The sequence below is a fragment of the Colletotrichum jinshuiense genome, chromosome 5 (genome assembly GCF_051148585.1).
Source record: "Colletotrichum jinshuiense chromosome 5, complete sequence".
In the NCBI taxonomy this organism is placed as follows: domain Eukaryota; kingdom Fungi; phylum Ascomycota; class Sordariomycetes; order Glomerellales; family Glomerellaceae; genus Colletotrichum; species Colletotrichum jinshuiense.
Window position 1 is genome coordinate 4755443 of NC_139312.1, and position 23319 is coordinate 4778761.

Genomic DNA, 23319 nt, shown 5'->3' on the forward strand with positions numbered 1-23319 from the left:
TGGTGCTGGCTTCGACTCGGAGTTAAAAGCTGGATAGATGCTCCCCAAGTAACTAGCAATGCTCTTTCCCTCCTTCATTTTCCCTACCTTCAAAGCGATGAAGCCCTCTGTAGCTGTCTGCATCACGGATATTGCTGGCGAATGCACGGCTCTTTCTGCGACAGTGATAGACTTGGCGCTCTTGATGTTGGATTTGAAAAACGTTGTCCCGTCGCCAATTGATGTTGGTAAAACAGCGCCGAGGTAACCTATCACTGATGAATGGCCAATACCCTCCCACTGGGTACGACAAACTCGATCTGCAAAAAGGTAATATCCCTCGTCTAGTTTCATTTCCGTATCGACATTATTGCAAAGATAGCATGTTTCGTGGTACGATGCAAGTGAACTGTCTGAGAAAGGCATGTGAACTGCCTCTGCCAACAAGCGACATAAAGGGCATGCGCTCGATAGCATGTCGCGAGGAACGTCGGGTAGCTTCGTGACAACTTGTGGCGTCTCATAGTGTCCTGCAAACACCTTGTCCAGATCAAGACTGCAACACCCTTGGCAAAGAGCTAGGTCCACCGGAAGTTCCATCGTCAGGTCGCTGACGATATCAGCTGGATAAGAGATTTATTAGGTAGTGTGCGTTATGTGTTGATCTGCAAGAAAGAGTAATCATTGAGAGAGGCGGGGTAACTTTGTGGTGGTGACTGCTCCCCCCTCCAACCAATCAATGCAATCCGGTCCCATCTTACGGATGCATGTTGACTCCACTCTCAGCACACTACGTACGCTCCGCCTGTTAGATATATCACGTCTTCGCTCAAGACATACGTGATGATGATCTCTGGACTCTTGGCTTCAGTTCCGTATCATATAGGCCAGTACACTATTATTCTTGCTTGAGGAATCCGTCCATTACATCGTGGTGGTGTCGACAAGGAAGCCTGCCTGCTGTGGGGCCGCTGGGCCCAGACTTTTGACCACCAACTGCACATCATCAATACCACCGGGGACCCCAAGCCTGGAGAATGAACCCCAAACGACAATTCTTGGTTGCAGCCATGCACAATATCCAGCTTCTCTGGTTGATCTGCACGTCGGACTATGTATGCGTGAGTTCTGGTATTAGACAGCACTCAGCACGGAGAAGCGTGGGACAATGATGATGTCACGAGAAGCAGCTCCATCTAGTCGTGCCTCTCTCAAGGTCCGCCATGCTTAACAACATTTCCGACTTGTATATAGCGGCATCTGGCAAACTTAGAGGAAAGGAATATTAAGCATTGGGGATAGTCGGGTTAGGACGAGTCAAGTAAGTTGCTGTTGGAAGTAAGACTGTGGTTATGTCAGCACTTGGGCCGGAGATCCACTCTCCAAGGCTAATCTGTATTCAACAGATGTACGGCGTATGTCCATATTGTCGCTGTCGTGTAAATGTATCTTTCATATTATCCCTATCATCTCTGTCGTCCCTCGGCTGTAGTATTAAACATAGTGCACGCCTCCAGTAGCTGTGTTCCAAAACGTTAATCGGTCTCATTTCCGGTCCCAGCGAACGACCTAGTGCGAACATAAATATTTCTGTTGCTTCTACACCCGAATTTGTAGACCACAATTCATTTACAACGCCCTAATTAAGCCCACGGGTTTGAACACGAGGACTTTAGTCTTCATCCTGATCAGGAAGTTTATGGTACCACGCAACCCTCTGGAGCCCAGCCCCAACATCCTGATGAAGATTCCAGGCTGAGCAGTCGTTGTAAAACTTGAAGGTGAACTGGTAGGGACCAAGGCGAGCCGGGAGCGTAGACGTCAGGAACTCTCCGGTTTGCACGCCTTCTGGACCCGCTGGCCCCTTCTCGCCCGTTACATTGGAAAGGTGAAACGGCCCAGCGCCGGCGACGCTGTACTTGCCGATCTTGGCCCACTCCGAGTCGGGCGATGAGCTTGGGTTGCTTTGATCCAGCCCCTTAGGTCGCAGGTCAGGTCGAGTCGTGTCATTTGCGGTGACCAGCAGGGCAGTGTAGCCGTTTGGCGTGAACAGAGACATGCCGGACGGGACAGGGTATGCCCAATCCTGTGTTATGATATCGCCGGAAGTGGTGTTGCTGCAATGTACGTGAGCAACTTCGTCGACCATCAGGGCCATGGGATCAACGAATGTGACTTACACCAACGTTGAGTTGATAAAGCCCCATGCCCCGACGAAGCATTTCATCGCCGTCTTGATCGGCGACTTTTTGCAGGCTTTACCCATGATGGCGGATGGAGGGCACAGAGGAAGATGAAACAAAATCAAACCTACAACGCGTTGGCTAAGACGATGTCGGAAAACAAAGATCAAAGAAGGGGACTTTTAGGTTTTATCCCATTGAATGCTGACTGCTCATTTTCGTCAAGTCTGATAACACTCAATTTTACTCCACTTTTAAAGGGATACATGGCGATACCATCATTTACCCCTACATTGTGTTACCTGGCATCACCACTGAACCTATCACGCTAAGGTTTTCAGCTAGAATCTAGTGTGGTACGGTGGCTTGCAGCACCAGCAGCTCCCGGAAAGCTTCATCAAGCCGTGTTTTGAGCTGTGCAAAGGAACTTAGGCTCAATACGGTATAGTGCTGACCAAAAAGCTATTTCCACTGTTTTTCTGCTGACTGTGGCTCAGTTTTGGGATTATAATAATCGAGCTGATCACGCCCTAGCTAATGCTGCGATGTCTTCCAGTAATCCTAATGCTTCTCTTTCATTTGTATGCAGCTGCATAGTAGTAGTGGTTCTTCCAGAGGGCCTTTACGCTTTCTGTACTGCTGCCTGTACGCCAGAACGTTGCGACGACGCTGCAACAGTCCGGCCCCATGAATATCCGGTAGTTATGGCACTGATCGGTTATTTCCAGCAAACAGTTGCCGATTGCCAGGAGTAAAACGCCACGATGTTCTTGTGGCGAACCTGGGCGTCTCGTACCCCCTGACCAAGCTCTGGTACAACGGGTTTTAGACAGGGGAAACAGGCCTGGCATTGGCTTTTCATCATTAGTCGGGGCCTAACACCGAGACATGGACATTTTAGTGTAACCTACAAGCACATAACCTGTTGCTAAAAAAGACCAGGTTACAGGCTTTAGGGCTTCTTTGATTGACTTGGCCTCTGGGCTTTGCTGTCAAAAGCGACTCGTTACTATCAGAGATGTGAGAGGCGCCCTGTTTGCTGAGAGGGATATCGTTTTTTCTTGTCCCAGTGCCTTCTACGGACCCATCCGACTTGTTTCAGGGTCGAATTATCGTGGACGTCAGGGGATTTTCTCACTGATTACATTAAAACTACATATTTCATGGTGAAGAGATAGGACTGAGACCTTGCTTATTGGACCCTGCCTTAGTCACCGATTCAGAAAGGGACATGCATAACATTAGTTGGGAAGATCACATCGATTTGACCGTTAAAATTAGCCTAAATTAGGAAAGAGGTCTTAAAAACTTCCTTGCAACATATTTTGAGCTAATTAGAGCGCCGATTGAATATTTATAGACATGAAATCTAGGGAAGATTGCAGTCTATCATGCGATTCAGAAAACTTCGAACGCAGGGCGCGGCGCGAACGGGCCCAAGACGCTTTGACAGGTACCAGTTGTTGAACTAGCCCAGAGCTTAAAGCTCATTGACGAGCCCGAGGTAATTTCTGGGTGGCTTGAGCCCAAATTTCAAATTTAATCTGGACGCAACGGAGCGAGCTGAGAGACAAAACCAATGAAGTTCAAATGCGTCTTACGCTTCACTCCAGTCGTGAGGCCGACCACCCGCAGAAACCCGTTCCCAAGCCCCAGCCAGGAAACGACACAACGATGGCCAGCCACTGGCAGACAGAAGAATCCTCTGACACTCGGAGATCAACCGGGCGCTACTCTTGGTGCTCTTCAGAACCCCTACGCCCGTGATATGAACACCAGAGCTTCCACTCTCCAGCCAAGCCTCAATGTCCTGTTTATCTTGCAGGAGATCAACTCTCGTTGGTCGATCTACCCCAACACAAGTGGTCGTATCATCAGGCGACATGCCTTCTTTGAGTTGCGCAAACTGGTCAAAGGCCCAGATGTAAATAGTGACCACCAAATGGCAAAAAGGGCTGTCGCATGCAAAGTGTGTCTTGTTTCTAAGGATCCTGAAGACCGCTGCCGCATGCCAGAAACATCTCCGAGCCTCAGAGGGCTTGTTTCGCATCCATTTCTGTAGATAATCTCGCGCCGCTTCAGTTTGGGCATCTGTGACCTGCCATCCGGAGAACTCGTAGAGCTTTCGAAGCGGCACGTGCCGCAGGATGGACAGAACATGATAGTACGTGAGCAATGCACAGGTCTCTGGTGATTCCGGTTTTGAGCTGGATCTCTCCCATAATATCTGGAACGCATCATTCACAGATGTCGCAGCGTTTGTGAGCAAGGTGTTGATGTTTGTCTGGGTATCCACGGGGTTGGACATCCCTGTCATCAGTGTCTTCCATAGAGGAGACAACAGCTGGTAGTGTAGAACCGTTTCCTCTGTGTAGAGGCTAAGCATGTGCATTTGTCGAGCGAATGATCCCATTTTCGCGATTGCTTCATGCTTGTTTGAGAGGTCTAATCCGATGTGACATGCTGCTCTCACTGTAATGTGGACTTCTTAGCGAGGTTTAAGATGAGATTTGGGGGGGGGGGGGGGGCAGTACCTTCTGGGGACTGACTCTTCTCTCGCCAGCTTTCGGAGTCTTGACATCCCCAGACGTTTTCATGTGCAGGGAATCTATCGGTAAGTTCATGAAGCTTGTAAATCGGCGGCAGGCTCAAGAAAGTAAGCTGAAGGCATTCTAGTTCTGTTGAGGTTGTCAGACTTAAATGTTTGAATCCGGGTCGATTAGCGTCAACTCACTGTAGAGACAATGAACCAGTCGAACCCGTGACTCGGCGGCAAGCCAGCCGCTCCAGTCTTGTTCGTGGTCGGGAGCGGGATTCGGTTCGCTGGACCCCCTGCGCCGAAGGCTGACTACGAAGCGACACAAGGATATCAGTTGGCTTCTTTGCCATTCCGCTCTCATGGACCTCCGTTGAGATCCCGAGAACTGCAGGCACACCAAGCTGAGAAGCGTGCTCTGGACTATTTGTAAACTTGGGCTTCGGTATGGCTCCGGTTTCTATGCCTGGTCAGCACGGTCGCCAGCAGTCCTTGGTATATCAACTTACGTAGGCCGCCACCGCTCGATGAAGAAGCTCCTGTAATCCTTTATGGTACTGCTCAGAGTTCGAGATGGAGGAGTACTGTGAGCCGACGGCTGCAACGGCGAGAAGAGAGACCCACGACTCGTCGCCATTCGCGAGCACCGTTGGGTGAATGCAGGGAAACTGGTAATCAAAGTACTCGTAGTAGAGCTGAACGAATGTGTGAATCACTCTCGCCTCGGGAAACACTCCGTCGCCGGGTGGCTTCTGTTCCTGAAAGAAATTCACCAACTTTTCGTGGCCATTGATCTTACTAACATGGCAAAAGTCCTCTGCGAGTAATACATTCTCATCATTCGGTTCCAGTGGTGGGAACGAGGGACTATCCTCGCAAAAAGCACCAGACTGTGCGCTTTGGGTGGAAACGAAGGCTGGACCATGATGTACGGCGACTGCTGATTGATCTTCCTGAATGAATGCTCCGCTGTTATCCTCCGCAGACGATTGCACGGGCCCAGGGAGCTCGTGACCCCAGAGGTCTTGGTTGAAAGACCATAGGAAAGACTGGTTGAAGGAGACAAATGCCGAGTTCAAGGCATGCGTACTTTCGACCCCGATGGGATTTATAGATGTGGAGAAAGGTTCGGACTCGGATACGACGTTGATTGGCTGTCTAACTGGAGGCGCTGCCATACCATAATTCGGCATCGGGTTGACTTCGGCGTTGATGTTCGTCCCAGGCTCGTTTAGAGTTACATGGGTTTCTGCGGCAGGTACGAGGCGTTCGTATTGGGCGTCTGTCGGCATTGTGGCCGTTGCAGAGGAAGATGCATCGGGCAAAGTGCGTTGTTCCCCGGCGTCAAATGCCGGTCTTTCGGAACCGTCGGACTGGCCGCTGGGGGTCGCTACCCCATCGGAGGCACCTCCATCGGCCGGGTAACGGCAGCTGATGCCCTTGCTTGCGCATGAGCGACAAGGCTTTCCTTTGGAGCAACGCTGTTTTGCCTTTGAACATGAAAAGCACGCTTGCGGTTTCTTGCCGGTTCGCCTTGGTGACGAAGGATTCGCGGAGCTCAACTCATGAGTTGCAAGATGTCGATTCAGGACGTCTCTGGGAGCCTCAGGTTAGCTACCGGCTTGAATAAACCGTGGCGCGACATACTTCCGAGAGAAGGCTTTCAGGCAAACCGAGCATTGGAAAGGTTTCGAGCCCAGATGACGTCGAAGGTGGCGGTCGAGATGCTCTTTCCTCTTGAACGCCTCATCGCAGTATTTGCAACGTAAGCTACGAGATTCGCTGTTCATCTCGTCAACGGTCTCGGGAGATCGTGTGGAGGTGTAGAAAGGACAAACAGTCTCCGACGGCAGACATTAGAACTGGGCGAAGCGCGAGTCAGTAAGACGACCCACTTAGTTCCCGTCATCCCGGGCGATCCGCGTCTTTCATTCCGGTGTGGTGGAGGTCGGCTTCGCGATACTCGATTCTTATTGACGGCCGGCCAAAATCAGGCGGACTCCGAGTTCAACCATGCCGTTGCTTCGCATGGTGGGAGCCGCCGCATCTTGTTTCATGCATCGCAACCAGTGATTTGGCAGGGTATAGCTCCATTAAGCCAATCAAAGCCACGAGGATCTTCAACCTGTTTGTCAATGAATCATGTTGATGCAGCTTTCGGGACTTGTTGTGGGGGTGGGGAAACCATGCTGGACGCGTACTGTTCCCCATCGGGGTGTCGGCGGGGAGTTAGGGAAATGTACAAGTGCCGACGCCGAGATCTGCCCCACGATCTCTCCCCAGATTATCAAATAAATCTTCCCGGGCACTATGATGTCAAGGTTTGGATGGCAGATATAATGACTTCTGTCAGCCGTCGTCGTTGGTGTGGCAGTTCATGCAATCTCGCATTTACTTCCAAACCACAACTTGCATCATGATTCTACCACTCCATGCCTTGGAGGGGAAACCACTGCCGCCATGGTGGTCGGTGATCCCTTTCGCATTATTAGCAGTATTTCTGTATCGAATTTTTTTCGCCGTTCGAGATCCTCTGAGACATATTCCGGGGCCCTTCCTCGCTAGATTTACGCGACTTTGGATGTTCCGTCAATACTGCCGCGCCGACTACGAGAAGACCAGCAGCGAGCTACATAAAAAATATGGTATCTAGGCAGTTACTCATTGATTATCATGGACGAACCGATTGCTGATTGCTACATTTATACAACAGGTCCTGTTGTCCGGGTAGCCCCTGGTCAATACAGCATCGACAGTGTTGACGCAGCGAAAACTATCTACGGCCATGGCAGCCATTTCGCCAAGGTGACCTCAACTAGTATTCGAGATCAAGCTTCAAACAGGCTAATTGATTGCTTCTTCAGAATGATTGGTACATCCCATGGGGCAACCCCGCCCAGAACAACCTCTTCAACGAGTTGAACCCGAAAGTCCACGCCAGTATGCGCCGACAAGTTGCCAATGTTTACTCAATGTCCAACATGGTCTCGTACGAACCATATGTTGATGAGTGCACCGAAATCTTTGCCCAACGATTTTCCGAATTTTCCGCCGAGGGTCGCGTGATTGATCTTGGACATTGGTTCCAATGCTATGCCCTCGATGTCATTGGCAAGATTACAGTGAGACGAACTTGTCAAAATAAAACCGAATTTTACTGATCAACCGCAGTTCTCTAAGCGATTCGGATGTCTTGACGCCGGCGACGATGGTCGAGGAGTCATGAAGGCGCTTGAAGAAACCCTGACGTTTAGCACTCTAGTCGGTGTCTACCCGTGGCTGTCCTCCTACTTATTCACGATGCTCAAGTACATCGGCTCAGGCAAAGAGCCAAAGGGAAATGCGTTCTTAGCCAAGTTCGCAACCGAGCAGGTGGTGGCTAGCCGTACTGAGGAGAAGCCCAAGGAGGGACCTCAAGATTTCATTTCCAAGCTCGTCCAGGCCCAGAGAGAGCGACCTGAATCCATCGATGATGCGTCTATTGTGACTACCGGCAATACTAACATCGCGGCTGGATCAGATACTACGGCCATCTCGCTCAGCGCCATCATGTACTACCTCTGCAAGAACCCGAGCACGTTGCAGAAATTGCGGAAGGAGCTGGACGACGCCGAGGCCGAGGGGTCAATCTCGAACCCAATCACTTTCAGAGAATCTCAAGCATTGCCGTACCTCCAGGCTGTGGTCAAGGAGAGTCTCAGACTACACCCTGCCACGGGGCTCACTATGCCGCGTGTGGTCCCCGAGGGCGGCAGACAGCTGGCAGGAATCTTCTTTCCTGCAGGGGTGAGTGAATTAATTTTCTTTCTTGGTAGTTGATGATGCTAATGCTACTGCAGAATGTTGTTGGCATCAACGCCTGGATAGCTCATCACAATAAGGAGGTCTTCGGACACGATGCAGATGAGTTCCGACCGGAACGATGGATCGACTCAAGCAAGGAGCAAAAGAGCGCCATGGAATCGTACTTCTTCGCTGTAAGTATATCCGTAAAGCACCATGTTGAACACGAAGCTGATAAAAGTCTCAAGTTTGGCCAGGGCTCGCGCACCTGCATCGGCAAGAACATCAGCTTGCTGGAGGTGTTCAAAGCCATTCCCAGAGTCGTGCAGAACTTTGACGTCATACTAGAGAAGGAGGATGACTGGCGTTGCACCAATTACTGGTTTGTGAAGCCTCGAGACTTTTTCGTTAGAGTGAAGAAGAGGGGATCATGCTGAGCTCCGCGGCCGACTCGCTAGATTGGGGATTGAGGGTGTTACGACGGGCATTTGGAGAGTTTGCAGTGCAATCGTACAAGTGGATCACGGGGAGGATGTTTAAAGCCATCACCTTACAAGAATATGACTAGTGACCGTACCGTGCCGTACCTGACTTTTGATTTGACGGAATAAGTCAGCTGATTCTTACCCAATGGGAAACGGTCGTGATCCCCCTTCTCTTCCTGCCTCGTCCATCCGTAGGCCACCTCACTTCAATCTTACTTCAATCAAAACAGACTACACACAACCTCCAATCATGGACACAGCCAGCCTATCCGTTACCAGCTTCATGGAGGTAATCCCGGTAATCTCGAACGAACCATTTCATACAAGTATCAGTAACCTGCAAGCGACTCTTATAGATGCTCAATGACACTCTCGAGAACGCGATCCAGGCCGCGCCTAGTCAGTGTTACGAGCCAGGCGCCACTATGTAACCTTACTTTCACCCTGCCGCGTCGAGCTGGCACCCCGTATCACAAGAGTCTATCATGGAGACCCGGATCCTGCCCGTTAACCTCAGGATTAGCTGCATCGACGAGTGGGAACAGCTTTAGGCCGAGCTTCACCGCGACTGTATCGACACGAAAAACGACCCCCGGCGGTTGCGGGCTAAAGACATCCAGCTCGGGATGACGGCTAGCGGGGCGTTTCTTACGATCCACAAGTATGTTTCTGCAGTCCACCTGTGGCTTATAGGTATGCGTGATACGCCCCTAAACGTCCTTGGAAAGGTCGGGTGCAACCCGTCGCGGCCGCCCGAGACGAAGCTAGCCGTTCTATACCTCGTCCCTGGACCATTGCGTATTTGCGTTGAAAATAAGTGGGCTGGGTGGCATAACAAGCCCCGGACGCTGGTCATGGTTGATATGAGCATGGCGGCGAGCAAGAGGCGCGACCGAAAAACCAGGGAGAGGATGCTGGCGAGATCCGCGGCACGAATGTGCGAGCTGGAAAGGCTCGGACAAGGGAAAAATTAAGATTAAGATAGGACGATCAAACTGGCATTATAGATGTGAACTCAAATTGGCATACTTTTTTGTTTCTTTGTGAACACCTTCAAAACCATGTACAACACTTGATTACTCTCGTTGCTCTGGAGATCACAACAAAACCAAGGAACATCAACAACATAAGCACGCGACCGAGAAAGGGCGGCCAGCACCCCCCCTCATGATTTACGGGGGACCTCAAATCGTCTCGAAAACTACCTCGCGTCAAGCAAAGTCTCCTAAGTCGTTGTATTCAGCCGTGTTAAAAGGACCACCGCTCGTCGTTAAACATGAAGTATGCCTACGGACTGCACGCGCCGAACTGGCCCATTGCCATCTCTACCTTCCCGGCGACTCTGGCTTGGTGTTGCACCATGGCCGCAACTGAATTGGCGCTCTGGTACGAGAAGCCATAGACGCTCCCTTCGTCGGATAATGGTTGGTTTTGGTACATGGATAATCGTCGCTGCCCAAGTGTCATCTGCGATTGACCTGTCGAATGCCTGTGCTGTACTTTCGGCGCGGCATGGCTACAATCATCCAGTCAGTACATTTCTAGTTCATCATCCTATCATAACGCTCATCATTGTGGGAGTGGCAACCTCGTACCCGTTGAAGACGGACTGCCTAGATAGCGTGTCCATGAAGCTTCGGCCGAAATGAAAATAAATGCTCGTATACTAGTGGGTTTGCGAAATATGGCTCTTCAAGCTGGCCCAGTGTTCGGGCTGAGAGTTTACTCGCGGATCAAGCAGTTGTCTGTGATGTGAGTGTGCCAAAGTCTTCGAGGCACAACGTTGCGCAGCTTAAATAACAGCCCCTAGGAGACCATAGCAACCACCTCTACCCAAAGTACCAGGGTCGTAACAACAAAGACATTCTCGTCATCTGCTGGTAGAGATAGCCCAGGACAGTACACACTGCCCCCGGGTTGGTGCAATGGGGGTATAGCTTACCCAATCAGTAGGGGTGTCCAATCCTATCCTTGAGACAGCGGAATTCAATATGCGTCATGCAACAACTCGCGGGACAACTCGAGGAAGTGTTGTGTAGCGCGTTTCGTGGAGAGGAGGCCAAAGATTGTTGCTTGTACTGGGAGGTTGGGGGGTTTGCTCAGCTGTCTTTCCGAGGCATTTAGGCAACCAACCCAATCACCACACACGTTTCTTGCAAGCGCCGTCGACGTGGCGTGAAATGCAATTCACCCGCGCCGCAAGCACATCATCGCACATCCAGGACGGCCGACGAATATTAGTAGCATATGGCGTGAAGCAAGAGTGGCATATTGAGGTCCTATAACATGTTGCACTGCGACCTGTGACCTATGAGGTTGAAAGGCTATCGATAGTCTAGATTATGTTCCTGACCTTAGCCTTGTGCCCGACTTCCACGTCAGCATCTCATACTAACCCCAGGGTTGATGCCATAAGTGCCTAGACATCTAATCTACCCTTTGATACGAAGAGAGAGAGGGGGGGTTTTGGGGAGGCTGGGGGGGTTCAGGGTATCGTTCCAATGTGACTGCGGAGGCCCAGCTTCGGCAGGTTCTGGAGTGTCGGAGTTCGAAGACAGCCGGAGCTGGCATTGTCAACAATCGGAGCTTGGCTTCGCTCGACCTGATGACTCGATGGCATGAATCCGACAAAAGGTTGATCGTGAAGCCAACAATGACCATCGAAATTTCGTAAATCAGTATGAACACGATAATTTATTAAAGGAATAACCCTTATAGTGTGCATTGCTTGACTTCAAGTTGACCCGGCGCCCCCGGCGTACCAAATGACGGAACCGGATTCTCCTTCAGCGGGAGCCTCCTGAATTGAGCGAGGGTGTTTTGGTCTAAGCCTGTACATTGTAGCACGGCGCCAGGCTGGCGCCGACACTATCGTCCCAAACAAATGGGTCGGACGTAGGGGGGAAGGGAAAGGGGGGAAGGATGAGTGAGATTCTTTCGATACCGGAGGTTGAAGTGGAAGTAGGAATGGTCGGCGGTGAGAGAACATTCTAATGTCGCCTAATGTCGCCGTGTTTCGTGTTCTGTTGTGGCAGCGGGTGTCACCTATAATGGACGTGATCCAATAGATGACATGGCATGGTGTTTTCAGGATCAAGTGGCGTTTTTGCCTGGTACAGGTTGATGCATTGATGGCCTCCCGCCTCGCTTTCCCCTTCAACCTTCGCCTCGGGATGTATCTCCGAATACCAGGTGAGGCCGCCTCATAGGCATCAATTATTCGTAAAGTCCGACGAGGCATCCAAATTGCCTCGTTTCGATCCCGGGATTGATAGTCGGGACCACCGATATCCGTGCCGCTGTTGGGACCGGGTATTGTTGACATTGTCAAGGAGGGTTGCCATGAAGATGACAAGGAGTGGTGGAATGAGAGGGTAAAATGGATTCATGAGTTACGCCCACGGCGACCGTTCAATGGTCAAAAATAATAACGACACATTATTCTGCAGTTCCTAATAACTCAAAATGCCCGAAACCTACTCCAGTCCTCACACCCTCACTCCTCCATAGCTTTCACAAGCTCCACACATATTTCAACAGCTTTTCTTGGGAAAATGTACTTCAGGCTATACGACTATATGAAGTTTTAGTAAACTTGACCTAGCCTCCCGGCATTAGTTTACGCTGTGTCGATCCTGATGGCTAGTAGCCCAAAAAACACATTCGCTGCATAAGCATCCAAGATGCCATGGCAATGTTCCGGTCAGCGCGAAAAGCGACCCTGGGCCAACGTGACTAACATCACTGTCCAGTGAAATTTTTTAAAGTTTTAATTAACGACTCAGCCATTAGTTCAACAGCCAAATGACTCCCAATCAGTTAACTTAGGTGTTTCGAGACTTTTGTGGATGTAATTAAATGTTATCTTTGGTGACAGAAGAAAGCGTTACGCCGAGAGCGCGTTGGTGCCCTTAGGACTTATATTTGTGGGTCAATGCCAACGTTAACATGATGATCTAAAATTAGAACACTCTTCTCCACAACGGTGTCCATCGCACGCCTCAGGAAGCATCACAAGCATCACAAGCATCAAACGGACGCTCTATCCGTCCAGGCAGCGCGCGTCGCTATTAGTACTCCATGCGGCTATGTTCGGGCTTCTGGCTTGCGGCATGTTGAAGCTGCTCCATTTCCATCGGCCGCCGCATCAGCGCCACATAAACACAAGTCTTTTCCGACATTCGACTCTCTTCTGCTCAAACATGTCAACGGCACGCATTCTTTACGAGCATATTAACGATGTCGAGAGACTCGACTTATATCGGCCTGGTGGTTATCACCCAATCATCATCGTCGATTGTCTCCGCCAGCGGTATCGTGTGGTTCAAAAGCTCGGCTATGGCACATACTCGACCATATGGCTCGCCCGGGACGAGCAGCTATCCAAATATGTTGCTGTCAAGGTGGGTACGGCCGACTCGGACGAGAATGAAGTCGACATTCTAAGTCGAATCGCCGCCGCGGACGCCCTTGAAACTCCCGGGAGGGCCTTTCTCCCCACGGTGCTTGATCGTTTCACTCTTGATGGCCCAAATGGGACACACGTTTGCCTCGTTACCTCCCCGGCGAGATGCAGTCTTGCCGACACTAAAGAAGCATCGAGCTCTGGTTTATTCCAACTTGCCGTTGCAAGGTCTCTTGCCGCTCAACTTGCAGTGGCGGTGGCGTATATCCACGACTTGGGCTATGTTCATGGGGGTAAGTACTAGCAAATTCTGTCGTTCCGATCCTCTGTAGCGAGGTTGTGATCTTACTCTGACATTCGATGTGTCCTACAGACCTCCATTTGGGAAACATGCTTCTTCGGCTAACGTCAGCCATTGACCAGCTCTCGGTCAAGCAGCTACACGAAAAATTCGGGAAACCAGACCCCGAGACCGTGTTCCGGGCTGACGGAAAACCTCTCGGAGAGGGCGTCCCTTCTCATGTATTCTCCCCAGTCTGGCTCGGAGAGGCCAGCGAAAGCGTCTCGCTTTCAGACGCAAAGCTTCTCCTCGCCGACTTTGGGGTGGCGTTCTGCCCCGTGCAGGTCGTTAGGTTTGAATCTTGCGTACCGCTGGAGATACGGGCTCCAGAGGCGCGCTTTGAGCCAACGTCGCCTCTGTCTTTTGCGTCCGATATATGGAGCCTTGCCTGCACGATCTGGGCAATCCTCGGCCAGAGGTCACTATTGGATAGCTTTCTAATAACCCAAGACGACGCCACTGCTGACCAAGTTGATTTCCTTGGCCCCTTGCCGCCAGAGTGGCAAAAAAAGTGGGAAGTCCCCAGGAAGAAGTTTGACGAGAACGGTAGACCTGCATTGGGCCGGTCTGTTTGGTCATGGGACCAGCGTTTTGAAGACAGCATCCAGGAGCCTCGCCGCAGCAAGGGCATGGAGACGATGAGCAACGAGGAGAGGACCGTACTCTTCGAGATGTTGCGTGGGATGCTCGCGTTCCGCCCCGGTGATCGGCTGGTTGCTAAGCAAGTTCTAAAGACTGAGTGGATGAGGAATTGGGCCATTCCCGCCAGCGAGAAAACATGGAAATAAGTAACCCAATTTCATCAATAACATATTGTGGCTAAAGCATACCTCTACGTCAAGAAGGAGGTCTTTCATCAACCTGACGAGCTGAATGATATGGTGTTCGGGCACTCCATGACAGCTTAAGCAGAGCCATAGTGTTCTAAAAGCTCAATACCCACTACAACGGGATAACCTCGATCATGAGCTGTGGTCTTACCGACGCTGTCGAGCGTAAAAGCAATATGCAGTCAGGATATTGAGTCTTGAAGCACGACTCAAATAGGAAGCACGGTATGAAGATCCTACTCGTTGTTCAGACGATATTTATGTCCAGTTCCGTAACAAAGATGTCCTGGTTAAGCAGAAGCCGGTAGTGGACGACTCGATCTGCAACCCACAGCCCGCTTGAAACTGTTCAGCCTTTGTACTTCGAGATCTTACTCTACACAGTCGGTGACGTAACTGCTCGGCGCAGCCAAATCATCGAGTTCGGTACACTATGTTGCAGAATAATGGCCTTGTGTGATTCATCTCATGCAAAGTTCACAATTCAAACTTGCTTTTTTACAAAGGCATGCATAGGACTCCTTTGTCAAACGTGACGAAAGCCGGCTTATGGTACACCGAGCAGCCCACCGCAGCTGGGACCGGCTCTTGGGGCTTCTCCGTGCGTGAGCACGTGACTTTTCACTCTTCATCGGTGTCGCGCTGCTTTCCTCGATAGCTTATAAGGGCAATCGCTTTTGCTCGTTCGAACCTCGTTGCTACGCATTGGCTCGTCACATACGCTGGTGTGCTAGTTCACAATGTTCGGTTCGTACGAAGCGTCTCATAGTGGAAAGGTCGTTGGTTTAGACTTCGCTTCGACCGTGCTGACGATGGCCTCGGTCAGAACCTTGAAGGCGACGGGGGCAGCTGCAACGATGACAACGATCTGAACAATCCGCCAAGACCATCACTGATGATTAGCCCCGTTCATGAACGGAATTAGCAAACGGGCCCATCATGGCCCTAGGCGTGTACACTAAATGAGCGGTCCACTCCACCCCTGTCGACAGGCGAGTGGGACAGCCAGGGTCTTCACCTTCACCAGTGCGGAGATGCACGGAGGCTTACAAGGTAACAAGAGCAGGAAGCAGTCAATTCACTGGCGAGCTCATTGCTTCCCTGCGACCTATCGTAGCGGCTAGATGTCCCTCTTTCAGCACTCGATCCACCTGGACACATCCCAGCTGGATTTTATGTAAGAACATCATTTCACAACTCCCCACCCATTCATCGAGTGATCGTACCTACATTCCATGTGGCGCGGAGAGCGGATATCCGCCGGGCTCCAAGGCAAAGTAACACGACAAGCGGGTTGAAAAGAAGCACGCAGTCTACCATCCTCGCACGATCGCCCAACGTCCAGTAGCATTCGTGCCAGGCTTAGCCAGGATTTGTTAAAGACACTTCATGAACCGCGTGGATATCAGGAGGTTTTGGGGATGTTGTTTCATCGGTTTCGAGCCTGCACGCTGGCGCCTAAATGTGGGGAGCAATCTCGGAACCGAACCCCGGCGACCTTCTCGCCCCGGAGCCGGCCGCAAGAGACCTGCAGACTCGCCTCCTCTTCCGATATAGGCGAGCTGAGTTCAGTACCTGCTCTCAATACGGATATTACCTCTTGACAACTAAACAACTGCCCCACCCCTGTCCACATGGCAGGAGAGGGGTCATGTCATGTCCCCGACGCTCAGCCCCCCTTTCCCGCGCCGGCACACCCACTCTCCCACGTTTCTGGCAGCGTTCCCGTCAAACTGATAGATTGCAGTAGACGCCGTCAGACCTCTATAAACTCTATAAATGACAACCACTGAACCATCCGACGCCTCACTCCTCATCTTTCTCTCCCAAGATCAGCAAGTTCTAAGCCACTCTACATATTTTCGACCTCTTGAGAAGAAAAGAAAGGCAAAACCTGCGACAAACTGGAACATTCTTTACTTTTGTTAAAAAAAAACCATTTCAACCACCCTCTCAAACTCCAACATGGCCCCCGCCTGGCTCGAAAAATACATTGTGCGCGTAGACGCAACACCGGACCCGCGGCGCAGTAACGAGCAGCCTGCATTGGAAATGCACTACACCGTCGTCGAGGCCCACCGCCGGATCCTGGGCGTACAGGGCGACAAGCAACCGCGTTACGAAGTAAAACGACGAGCCGTGCTCGGAGCATGGGGAGACAAGTGCGATGTCACGGCGCCTGTCGACGGAAATAGGGAAGTGGCTGTGGTCGACTTCCACACCTTTCCCCAAAAGACCGAAATCCAGTTCCCGCAGCGCAAACATGAGATCAACATCAAGGCAAGTGACAGGCACTACGAGTCGAGCGGCGGGCTCGGCCGTCTGCACTGGAAACCAACAGGCATGGTTCCGTATGGGAAGGCTTCGTGGGAGCTCAGGGATGAGTCGAATCTGGTCATGTCAGTGACGATTGACGACAAACAAGCAAACGGGCTTATTTGTCTCTGGAGGCATGGGCTTGACCAGCAGACGGTGGAGGAACTTGTGGTCGTTGGGATTTCTCAGCTCGAGGATTACAAGAAGTTGATTAGGAACGCTAAGACATCCGCTGTCGCTGCTGTCAGCAGTGCGACATGGTTGGTATGATGAAAAGGGTTATCCGTCACTGTATTCTAGAATGTAGGAGGGGGCTTCGTGTAGTTAGGAATTACAGTGGAGCTGCGATGTCTTGTTAAATGTCTCACCTATCTTGGCTATGCCATACGAGAATTCCGACACTGAACAGGAGGCGTTGAGTAAATTTGCTGGTTAACTAGCCGTTGCGTGATGTGTTGCCGAGTTCGCAGCCGGGTTGCTAACGATACTGTTTCAGCCACATTGTCCAGCATTAGCCAACCAAGACAAGGTAGAGAACCGCACGAATAGGGAGAATGAGATGGCGCCCTTCTTTCAATGTGATACCCCCGGCTTTCGCATTGCGGCAAGGCACTCAAAATGGACAAGACGCAGGCGGCTTTGGCAAAGTGGAGAGACGGCGGACCGTTGGGCCTTGGCGACCTTGCCAGGGCCACAGGGCCATTGGGGTCGTTCAGGGTCTTTAATGGCAGCCTAAATGCATATAGTAGCGGGGTTTTCAGCCTCGCTAGGCGGGCGGGGCAGATGTTGTTGGGGGCAGCGTGGAGGCGCCACTCCAATTCAACTTTCTGGGAGCTTGCTGGGTGCATGGCTGCTCCAATCCTTGTAATATGCCGGGGTATTCGCCATCCTCACCGCCACCAACCCCGGTCAAGCAGACTTAAGGCGCCCTGCGGGCCGGCTGCTTGCACAGAAAGTGTAAAAACCCCATGTCTGTCAGCCAGCAAGGATAGCAATGGCCATAAGGCCAATGGCTGTGTCGCCAGTTCCAAGTTGATCAACGGCGCCATTTCCAGGGAGAATGGCGTCGCCGAGGAGGCCGCCGAGAACGGCAATTTCAAAGCGAAGCCAGTCGTGGAAAATCCCGGCAAATGACATGGACCCGGGCCCCACCAGCGCCATCGGGCTCCACTACTACCTCCGGGCTCCATCGGCACCATCGGGCTCCATCGAGAAGGTCTACAATATAGCAAACCCCGGAGACGAACACGGCAACTAGACCTGGGTAAACAAGTATCCCGCGGACATGCCCTCCGTGGTGGGGAATCGCGAGTCGCACAGGCTCACTGTCATCATGTGGACCATGAGGGGCTAGAGCATCTAAATCGGGGTCGGAGTCGATTCCATCCTCCAAAGCCTGAGTAAAGAAATTCTTGGGTGAACTTGCACAACCCCCTGGCGAGCCTGCTTGTTTTTAGTGTCTCTGCCTCAACAAAGCGTCAAGCCTCCACCGGTAAATAGCCATTGTAGAACTAACAATGCGCCTTGCAAAACAACCGGGGTGGGCCGTTGGCCTGCTACATAACACCGCCTAATGAACCAACTTGGTCCTCAGAACCTGCACGCAAGTGTTCTTGGTAAGAAAAAACTCTCCCCGCGTTGAGAAATGTGTTTTCGGGCATTGAATAGCAGCTGGAAATTTGACTAAGACTAGCTTGTAGCTGGGCTTAGAAGCGGGTGTAATACTGGGGGAATCTTCCGAACGGCGGAGAGACCAGGCGGTTAGATCAGATAATCAACTAACTGTGATATTAAATTTGATCTATTGAAGCGAAGCCATTGTCACTTCATAAAGAAGTACGTAGCACCCCTAGAGACCTGTTCCTCTTACAGCAAACTATGATTCATAACATCTTACGACATCCTACAGGAGACAAAGTTTTATCATCTCTAACAAGTTGTATGCTGGCATGGCAAAGGCCATGATAATGGTGTCTGGCTGTAAATTTTATCCTTTAATTCAAACTCCACACTACCTGTGTCGAGGCGGAACCTTTACAACATTCTCATGTCCCCTCCTAGCGGCCCAGGATAACGGTGATTGGCCGTTGTTATATTTATAGTTGACATCGACCGTGCCTGTCAAATACCGTCTCAATAATAGTCTCTTGTCCATTTTCAGCTGCTAATGATAACGGTTATCAGCCGCCATCATCTCTAGAGTTGATATCATTCAGTTTCTTTTTGAAAAATCAAATACGACAGTAGCTTCTTCAATCCGTAGCAGCACAGAATATGAGCAAAGCTGCTTCCGAGTAATAGTATCTCATCGTTATAGCGATCTATCCATAGGACTCGGCCAACCTTAACTTGATTTTCAACCAGTTTGAGGCGCTATCATCTACCCAAGGCGCTCTACCAAACATACACCAGATATTTAGACGACAACATTCCCAAAGAGAGGCAGGACGACGCCCGGCTCCTATGCGTTGCATGGTTGCTGCGCGGCGAACTCTAACAAAAATGGAATTAACAGCCTCATTTGGGTTTTGGAAGACAAGATCGGTGGTGGGCGAACAAGATCTTCGAGACTAGATGGGGCCTTCTCATGTTTCAGATATTTTGGTCGTATTTGAGCGACGATGAGTTCCTCGGTAACGGTCGCCAGAAATATTGTTGGCCTACAAGGACCGGCACGAGCCTATTGTTAAGCTGCTGCTTGCTGCTAAAGGCATTTTCGTGGACTCAAAGGACGGCTTTAGTGAAACACCCCTATTATGGCCGCCAAGAACGGGCAAGAGGCTATCATTAAGCTGCTGCTCGCTATTGAGCGTGTTGATGTAGATACAAAGGGGTTCAACACCGCTATTAATGTCCGCGCGCCAATATCACACAGAGATATTTAAAGTGTTGTTAGCTACCGGACAAGTTGCCTTCGACTCTCAGGACCATTTCGAACGGACTTAGATGTCGTGGAATGATCACAAGTTGATCAGAAGAAACACAGGGAATTTTCTAGACCACCTTCTATTGTGAACATTATGGAATCCGGGAACTGATACACAATTGTTTGGTAATTATTTTAGATACGGTTCCTGAAGGGCCACGGCACGATGTGGAAATTGTTCCTCTAGATGGAATTTTATAAATATCCTATTTAAGCAGTAATGCTCTTTTAACAGCAAATTTTAATGAATTATCAGAGCAGTTTTGGGGGGCCTGGGAGCATCGGCTATTGTCACTGAGTATGCTAAACTTATGAAATGTCAAGTTTACTGCCTGGTCGTCGTTACCTGCATATCCAAATTAACGGCTAATATCCATTGTATTGTCTTAGTCATATGGCGAAGCATTTTGGCGCATCGCTGGCATCGGCTGGTATTAAGCTGCGCGGTATTGTTTGATACGTAGTGTTGGACTTTGTGACATGGCCCGTTGAAATAACATCTCGATATTCATTATGGGGCCTTTCTGTTGGTCGATGACCTGCAAAGATGTGCATTTAAGGAAATTTGGTAAACGTGTTGAGTGAAAGGAATGTGCACTGGCAACTGTATACGACGACAAACTGTAACGGCTCAGCAGGGCACAGAAGCCGGGATGGTACGGGGTGGCCCGAGGCCGACACAACGGATGAAGTGCGCAGTTGAATGTGGAACCGATATTGCGCCCTTGCAAATATATACAAGCGATATGTGACGGTAGGGCAGATATGAAAAAGAGGGAAATTATGTCATATGATGGCGAAAAGGCTTTCCTTGGGAGAGAAGAGCTTCTGCTGATACTGTTGGATTACCCAGCCAGAATACGGGCAGGCGGTCAGGCCACGGGAAGCGGCAGCAGTCGGGCCCGGAGATTCTGCCTCCGGGCCGCCAACGGTAACGTCGCCCACCCACTGTTGGCCACCCCCACTGTTGGCCACCCAAAATACCAGGACAACCGTACCATGGGTATCAACTTCAATTAACTATTGACTCTACCCACCACCAACTACAATACATTCTTCTGATTCACTAGGGTAATCAGATGCGCTGGACTCATCTATCCCACTTTCAGCTTCACCAGCTTCTTGTTGGGCGCGTCGTATATCCTGGATATTCGCGAACTTCGTATTAGGGTCTATTTTAACCTTCTGCTTCTTCCGTTTCTTCCCATCGTCAACCTTCTTCCGCAGGTAGTGAATTTCTTGCTGGGCAGCTGCCAGCTGGTAGGCCTGCTCGTGGAATCCTTTTTTAACCTTTCTAAATAGCTGGCGTCATGTGTTGACGTTTTAACTGCCCGGCTTAAGCTGGCTGAATGATCTAAGCTGGTCTGATAGATCTCTAGCCCTTCTAGGCGTAGACCACACAACTGTAGATCGTACTAAATCCCATCTATTAGGATCCTAGGCAGCCTGGATGGCAGCCTGTATTGGTTGGGTAGTCTGCTTGGCTGGTGTAGTTGGTATAGTTGGTGCCAGCAGCAGCTTGCTTATTATAGGCTTAGCTATTAATACAGGCTATAGTCTAGTCCACTTCCAGCTACTTCTGATATTCTACCCTATAAGGGCAGCCAGCCGTGCCTTTTGGTAGCAATCTATAAAGTTCCTTTTACCAACAACAGTGGTATCGTCGCATAAAGTAAGCCAGCCTAGCTTCTTTCTATAGGCTGCTTTTAGAGGTCTAAAAACTGACTGATCTAGAGGCTGAAGGATGTAGGATGTATGTGGTGGTAGAAATAATAGATAGATCTTGTTGATGTAGTATATCTATATAAAGTCTGTTGTCTTGTGGCTGCCGTGCCCATCTAGAATCAACAGTCTGGCCTCATCCTTACTCTTAAGGGTAGTCTAAGGAATAAAGACCTTCTGCAACCACTCAACAGCAGTCTGGTTAGTTATCCAACCATTATCTGTTATAGTAAACTCCCAGTTGGTATAAAGGTTGAGATCAAGAGGGAACCACTGCTGTTGAACTGATTTACCCTTATATATAATAAGAGGATAGAGTACTTGAGATTCAGCTGAGATACACTTAATAATAGATATCTAAACCCTTAATCTAGGCTGCTTCTTCTAGACTAACTTAATCTTAGAGGATCTAAGTACCAGCCTATTAGATCCCTTGCCCTTAAGGATCCCAGTCTCATCCATGTTGTATCTATTAGCTGGTTTAATAGCCTTAATCTAAAGGATATCAAAATATTTAAACCAGTCCTTTAGTACGTCAGCCGAGGCTCCATTGATACGTCTAGAATCGATTGCTCGACTTCTCTAGGTTGCAATAGATAGATTCCTTCGTTTGAAGCCGTCTATCCAGTTCTTTCCAAGTGGTTGGGTATCCCCATTGGCGTGTAAGACACGCTCAGCGAATTCCTTGACTTGTTGATGGGTTGGGGCAACTCCAAGGGCAGCCTGAATACAGACCCATTCAGCCAGTTTGCTTTCCTGCCCTTGAGATAGTCTCTGGAGCTCTACATAAGCAACCTTCCTAGGTTGGGTGCCCTTAAGCCGATGGCGAAGTGTTGACCTAGGAATCCCCCATTCTGTAGCTGCACTATTGATAGGTTGACCGCTGGCAATAGCGTTGAGAGCCTGGTGAACTTCATACTCGGTATACTGGCCTATTAAGGTCGAAATAAGTGATGCTGAAAAAAGGAAGTGATTTGAATGTAAATTGGAAAAGTTGTGGTAGTTAGGGTTGAGGTATATCCATGGTTGTGATGAGGGATTTTTGGGTGGCCAACAGTGGGGGTGGCCAACAGTGGGTGGGCGACGTTAATATCTTCACAACTGCTGCTTCCGCTGGCTGCCTCTCTTTTCTTTCTTACATATCTATAACTACAGAATACAGTACCAGTTTTGCTCTTTCGATTGATCTTCCACCCGTGCGGGTATCTTGTGATACCAACAGATACTGACGATGGCGATGGTAATGGCAATGATGGTGCAAATTAGCAGGTTGGACGATTATCGATTCCGACCACAGCCGCAAGCGTACCAATGACAGACCGTCTATAACTCATTCCTCGTGGAACGTCAAGGGTCTCAACTATCGAAGAAACCGTAGCTGGCTACTGGGGTGTAAGCGATCGAGCTTCCACGGCTTTTGGGTTGGAATGCCTGGAACCAGGCTGGACCCAGCTTGGCGGATGCAGGATCTGGCCGACACTGCTATATCACGGGCTAGACCAAGGAAAATAACGACCACTTCTAGCTATCATGAATGAATGCCCCTCCGATTGTTGCAAGAGCCAGCAGACCCCCGTCTCTCGTGTTTCGCTGGTATTCGTTGCCAACCGACATGTCATTGGCAGTTGCAGGTGCCGGGATGAACTTGGCACTTGGACAAGGTTCGATCGCAATTGCGATCGGCCAGCGTTTACAGAACACAGCACAAATAATACAAGGGTATTTACGCGGCAAGTGGGTGAGGAGATATTTTGTAGATAAAGATTCGCTAGGTCATTATCAACCTTAGGCAGTACCTGTATCTGAAGTCGGGT

General features: G+C 50.2%; 4 protein-coding genes across 4 annotated transcripts; 3 read left to right on the forward strand and 1 right to left on the reverse strand.

Annotated features, from left to right (window-relative positions):
* Nucleotides 1-1651: 1651 nt before the first annotated feature.
* On the reverse strand, nucleotides 1652-2245 carry EsH8_V_001132 (uncharacterized protein; the record flags this gene model as incomplete). Its single annotated transcript, XM_083273648.1, has 2 exons — nucleotides 1652-2096; nucleotides 2160-2245. The coding sequence occupies 2 exons, from the start codon at nucleotides 2243-2245 to the stop codon at nucleotides 1652-1654; spliced, it is 531 nt and encodes a 176-aa protein (XP_083126363.1).
* A 5126-nt stretch (nucleotides 2246-7371) lies between these two features.
* On the forward strand, nucleotides 7372-8918 carry EsH8_V_001133 (cytochrome P450; the record flags this gene model as incomplete). Its single annotated transcript, XM_083273649.1, has 5 exons — nucleotides 7372-7503; nucleotides 7563-7820; nucleotides 7870-8484; nucleotides 8538-8675; nucleotides 8730-8918. The coding sequence occupies 5 exons, from the start codon at nucleotides 7372-7374 to the stop codon at nucleotides 8916-8918; spliced, it is 1332 nt and encodes a 443-aa protein (XP_083126364.1).
* Nucleotides 8919-13168: 4250 nt separating this feature from the next.
* On the forward strand, nucleotides 13169-14499 carry EsH8_V_001134 (uncharacterized protein; the record flags this gene model as incomplete). The annotated part of the gene is made up of 2 exons (XM_083273650.1): nucleotides 13169-13664; nucleotides 13745-14499. The coding sequence occupies 2 exons, from the start codon at nucleotides 13169-13171 to the stop codon at nucleotides 14497-14499; spliced, it is 1251 nt and encodes a 416-aa protein (XP_083126365.1).
* A 2007-nt stretch (nucleotides 14500-16506) lies between these two features.
* EsH8_V_001135 (uncharacterized protein) lies at nucleotides 16507-17991 on the forward strand (the record flags this gene model as incomplete). Its single annotated transcript, XM_083273651.1, has 2 exons — nucleotides 16507-17117; nucleotides 17841-17991. 2 exons carry the CDS (start codon nucleotides 16507-16509, stop codon nucleotides 17989-17991), a joined length of 762 nt encoding a protein of 253 aa, XP_083126366.1.
* Between the last annotated feature and the right edge of the window lie 5328 nt (nucleotides 17992-23319).